At 37.0% G+C, this 4,902-nt stretch overlaps 1 protein-coding gene across 1 annotated transcript in view; it reads left to right on the top strand.

Moving 5' to 3' along the window:
• Positions 1 to 4,902, top strand: part of ryr2a (ryanodine receptor 2a (cardiac)) — a 128,078-nt gene that overhangs the window by 98,459 nt on the left and 24,717 nt on the right. Inside the window, 1 exon segment of the mRNA XM_016257042.1 lies at positions 327 to 400. Coding sequence (XP_016112528.1) covers positions 327 to 400 — 74 coding nt within the window.

The following is a 4,902-nucleotide window of genomic DNA, read 5'->3' as shown; positions in this document are numbered from 1 at the left end:
GTGTGTGTGTGTGTGTGTGTGTGTGAGAGAGAGAGTGTGTGTGAGTGAGAGTGTGTGAGTGTGTGTGTGTGTGTGTGTGTGTGTATGAGAGAGTGTGAGTGCGTGAGTGTGTTTGTGTGTGTGTGTGTGTGTTTGTGTGTGTGTGTGAGAGAGAGTGCGCGTGTGTGTTTGTGTGTGCGTCTGCGTGTGTGAGTGTGTTTGTGTGTGTGTGTGTGTGTGTGTGTATGAGAGAGAGTGTGTGTGTGTGAGAGAGAGTGTGTGAGTGTAAGTGTGAGTGTGTGAGAGTGTGATTATAGTGATTATAGTGAATGATGTTTGTGCTCCAGTGTTCTGGATCTCAACGCCTTCGAGAGGCAGAATAAAGCTGAAGGTCTCGGGATGGTGACGGAGGAAGGATCAGGTATGATTTATATGATTTATAATCAATAACTATGATTAGAGCTTGATCTGTGTAATTCTGTCAAGTGATAGAGCGGGTAATTTTAATCATCATTTTCATTCCACTTGATTTATCATGCCATTTCTGTGTTAATTTAGTTGAGTTATTGATTTTAAAACTACAGTAATGCTACTGTTGTGTTGAGCGCTCATGGCACGTATCCCAGAATCCATTCTGAAGATGTCTTTGTCAGATTTAATTATTTTCTCCTTATTCTTTACGTTTGTGTACGTTTGAGTGTGTGATGATGACGAGTGCTTGATACGGTCTTCAGACGTTTGTAAGCAGAAATACTCAGACTTGAATCTAAAAAAAGCTCCTGATGATTTTTTTCGCAAGGGTGCAATGAGAAAAAAGAGCACTCAATAGTGTGCGTAAGACACTAACCCTACCCTAACATGTGCTGTCTCTCTCTCTGTCTTTAAGAAGTCTGTCTTTGAGAAGTGATGCTTTTGCCATTTTAAGTGAACTGAACTTATTTTCAAAGCTCATTTCATTTGAGTCTCAGAGATGAAGCATGAAGTTTATATTCTTTTTCAGGTTTCTTTATGTTTGCTGTGTTGTAACATGACTTTAAAGGACTAGTTCACCCAAAAATGAGCGCTCGGTCATCGTTTAGTCCTCGTCACGTCGCTCCAAGCCTGCATGAGTTTCTTCCGTCAGTGGAACACAAAAGCAGGATCACAGGAGAATCAGATCCATCTCATCTCAGATCAACATTCATTCATTTAAAATCAGTTTTAGAATAAAACGACGAGCCGGCGATATTATAATAATAGTAATAAGCGATATAAGCCTTTGCATTTTTCTGAAAGCAATGGTAAAACATTGAAATAGTTTGAAAAGTTTTAAATAATTGTTTAAAGTGCTTAATAAGTAAATATATCTTCATGATTAAGACAGTTTGGTAATTTTTTTACCACAGGGTTATTAAAGTTAACTAAAAAAAATTTAATAAATAAAAAAAACATTTTCATTACTTGAAATAAAATAAATGTTAACTGAAACATCCTAAATAAAATTAAATAATAACGCTACTAAAGCTTGATGATAAAATTAAAGCTCGATTGTAAATGACAAAAAATATAAATATATATAAAAAAAATATTTTCACACAATAAATGTCTATTTCACTGTTTAGATGTTAATTTATATATTTAAGAGTAATATTTTTATTTTTATTTTAGAGGAATATGTTTATTAATTTACTTTTTAATTTTATGTTAGAGAAATATTTATCATTATTTTAGTAGAGCATTATTTTAGAGAATTTGTATTATTATAGAGTAATGTGTCAGGCTCCTCATAAATACAGTTTTGCACTATATTCCCGGTCTTCTGATGCTTTGCGTGAGAAACGCGCGCGTGCACGAGCTCAGCAGCGTCTGTCAGCATTGCCTTTGATTGTAAAAGAGCCTCATGAAGATTGTGTGAATCCTCTCCACTGAGGAGGTTTGAGCGGACGTGAAGCCGAGTAAACGATGGCAGGAGGTTCACGTTTGTCTGCACTACTCCTTTAACCTTCTTCCTCTGATTATTTCTTTCTCTCTGAATTTTGACTTGTTTTGTCATGAATCCCTCTCTAAACAGTTCTGCACTTTATTCACTCAGGTTTGGATTCAGTCAGCATCATTTCTGCTAAAGTCAGACTCATTATCAAGCGTCTGGTTACTTATTCAGACTAGTCCTAACCAGATGCGGCACGATGTTGATCTCAGTTCGGTTTCGGGTTCTGTCCCACAGCGTGAAATCTCATTGGTTAAACAGCATCTGTGCTCTGATTGGCTGTGATCGGTGTGGACAGATGAAATGTGTCGCGTCTGGTTAGATGCGTGATTGTTCGGAATGGTGCTGATTGAATCCAAGTCTGCTTTTCCCACTCAACAGCGACTGACCTTGTGACCTGTATGACCTCTCACTTTTTTCTTTCCTTTTTTTCTTTTTTTCCGTACCGTCTTCCCCTTTATCAGTCATCACTCATGAGCGTGGTAATTATGCCTTCTGCTGTTTTGCTGTGTGGTTAGCCCTGAGCCCAACACCTTCCCTCTGCCCTGCGTTTCCTGTCACATGCCCCGCCCCCAGTAGAGCAGTAGCCAATCACGCGCCGTCGCCGCTCTCCTCTCAGGACTTGCTCAGTTCTAGATGTAAGAACAGGGTTGCTGTTTTGATTCGAGAGGCCGATAATCCGATATTTCTACCGATATTCACCGATAACAGGAAACAGCTGTGTTGAGATGCAAAGTAAGTTCATATTTAAGGGTGTTTCTTCAACTATGGACACTGAGAAATTAAACTTTATTCAAACGCAGACAGGATCGCTGGAGAATCATTCATTCCGTGGTGGAAAATAGGGTTGCAAAAAGGTGGGAAATTTCCAGTAAATTTCGGAAATATTCCAGAAATTTTGGAAACTTTCCAGGATTTTTTTTTTTGGAATATTCCAGGGATTTTTGGAAAGTTTCCGGAAATTTACCAGAAATGTTCCACCCCTTTGCAACCCTAGTGGAAAATACATTTAAAATATTTTTAGAAAATGACTGACACCTTTGCTTTGTTAACTCTAATTTAGCTAGTAGCTAATAAAAAATAATATTTGGACTGTTTAGATTATATGACAAAATTATACTGACCTAAGTAGCAAAAATAGATTGTCACGCAATAAATGTTCATTTTACTTTGTTTAGATTATATATTTTTATTATATATAATCTAAACATTTTATTATATCACAATATTTTTATTTATAGAGTTTTAAAATTATTTTAGAGGAATATTCATTATAATTTCAGAGTAATATTTTATTATTTTAGTGTGATATCTTTTATTTTAGAGGAATATTATTTCATTTTTTACAGTAATATTATTTTAAAGGCATATTTTTATTATTTTAGAGGAACCTTTTTTTGAAGTATTTATAATTTCAGAGGAATGTTTATCATTATTTTAGAAGAATATATTTATTACTGTAGAGAAATATTTTTCATTTTAGAATATTTTTTATTATTATTACAGAGTAATATGATTATTATTTAGAGTAAAACATTTTATTAGAGTTCTCTCTTTTTATTGTTTTAGAGTATTTTTTCTTGTTTTGGAGTAATATTTTTACGAAGGATTTAAAAAAATGTCATTTTATTTTTGAACGTCTGGGTCTGGGATGAGGGTAAAATGATTGAAATCTACACATAAAAGGCATTTGTAAAGTAGTAACGTTGCAGTAGTTGCAGAAACACCCGTTTTCTGTTGCAGTCTCCAAAAGCAGTGGGCGTGTCTGTAGTCTGTAAGCTCCTCCCCTTCCTGCTCCTCCTCTCCTCTTCCTGTCAGGCTGTCAGAGGCGCAGTGGCTGGGTGTTTGGTTAGGAGCGTGTGTCTCTGTGGTTTGTGCTGCTCTGAGAGGATGATGATGATGATGGTCTCTCAGCAGCAGTCGCCCCAGTCTCTTCCTCTTCCTCCTCCTCCTCTTCCTCCTCCGCTCTGATTGGTCTGAGCTGTTCAGTCGGTGTCGTGTGCTGTCGTTCCTGCTGTTTCCTTCACTCTTCTTCTTCTTCTTTTTGTTGATGGTCAGGCTGTTTCTTTGTCCCACATGTTCTTTTCCGAGTGTTTGGTTGTGTTCTTCTGCAGATCAGTGTTGTGTTTTCTCTCCTCTCATCCATCTGCATTTCTGTTGACTGGTTTGATCATGCGTCATCAGTTCAGCGCTCAGTTTGACGTTTTAATGCTGGTGGGAATGATGGACCAGAGGAAGTCTAATCAAACCACAGATATTTGTCATATTTATTATTGTGTGTTTACATGTATACTCTTATCATAATGTGTACTAAATGCATAGCAGCTGTGTAATTTGGTGGTTTTGCATGCTCCATTAAAGTGAATTGTAATAATGTGTAGTTGAAGTCATCAGGCTTCTTTTCTGGTTGATCATCGTACTGAAGCTCAGCTGAAAGTGTGTTTGTCCTCCGTCTGAAACGGGTTTGTTTAATCTCTGCTCCAAAGCTGGAACGGACCTTAAAAAGGTTTTTAGAAATGATTTAGTGTGCTCTACATAGACAGCAACTCTTACCAGTTCACCTGCTTGTTGTGGAAAGATTCGGAACAGTTTAACTCGGAAAATTCTACAGTCTTTTCACTTTTAATTTGCCTCAGTCACAACTTTTTTGGAGTGTGTTGCAGCGATCAAAAGTAGTTTGTATTTACAAAATGCAGTTGGTCAGTGAAAACATTGGAAATCTTTGGTAACAAACGTTGGTTTTCACGAGACTCACCGGTGCATGCGCAACGCTGAACTCATACGTCATGCTCCCGAAGCTGCTTCTGTGTAGGACTGCTGGTGCAAGCTAGATTAAGTCAAGTCAAGTCAAGTCAACTTTATTTATATAGCGCTTTTAACAATACAGATTGTGACAAAGCAACTGAACAGTATTAATTAGGAAAATAGTGTCAATAATGCAAAATGACAATAGTAAA

Source organism: Sinocyclocheilus grahami, unplaced genomic scaffold (assembly GCF_001515645.1).
Source record: "Sinocyclocheilus grahami isolate Dianchi unplaced genomic scaffold, SAMN03320097.WGS_v1.1 scaffold1505.1, whole genome shotgun sequence".
Lineage (NCBI taxonomy): Eukaryota > Metazoa > Chordata > Actinopteri > Cypriniformes > Cyprinidae > Sinocyclocheilus > Sinocyclocheilus grahami.
Note: the sequence above shows the minus strand (reverse complement) of the source record. Positions and strands in the feature narration are given on the sequence as shown.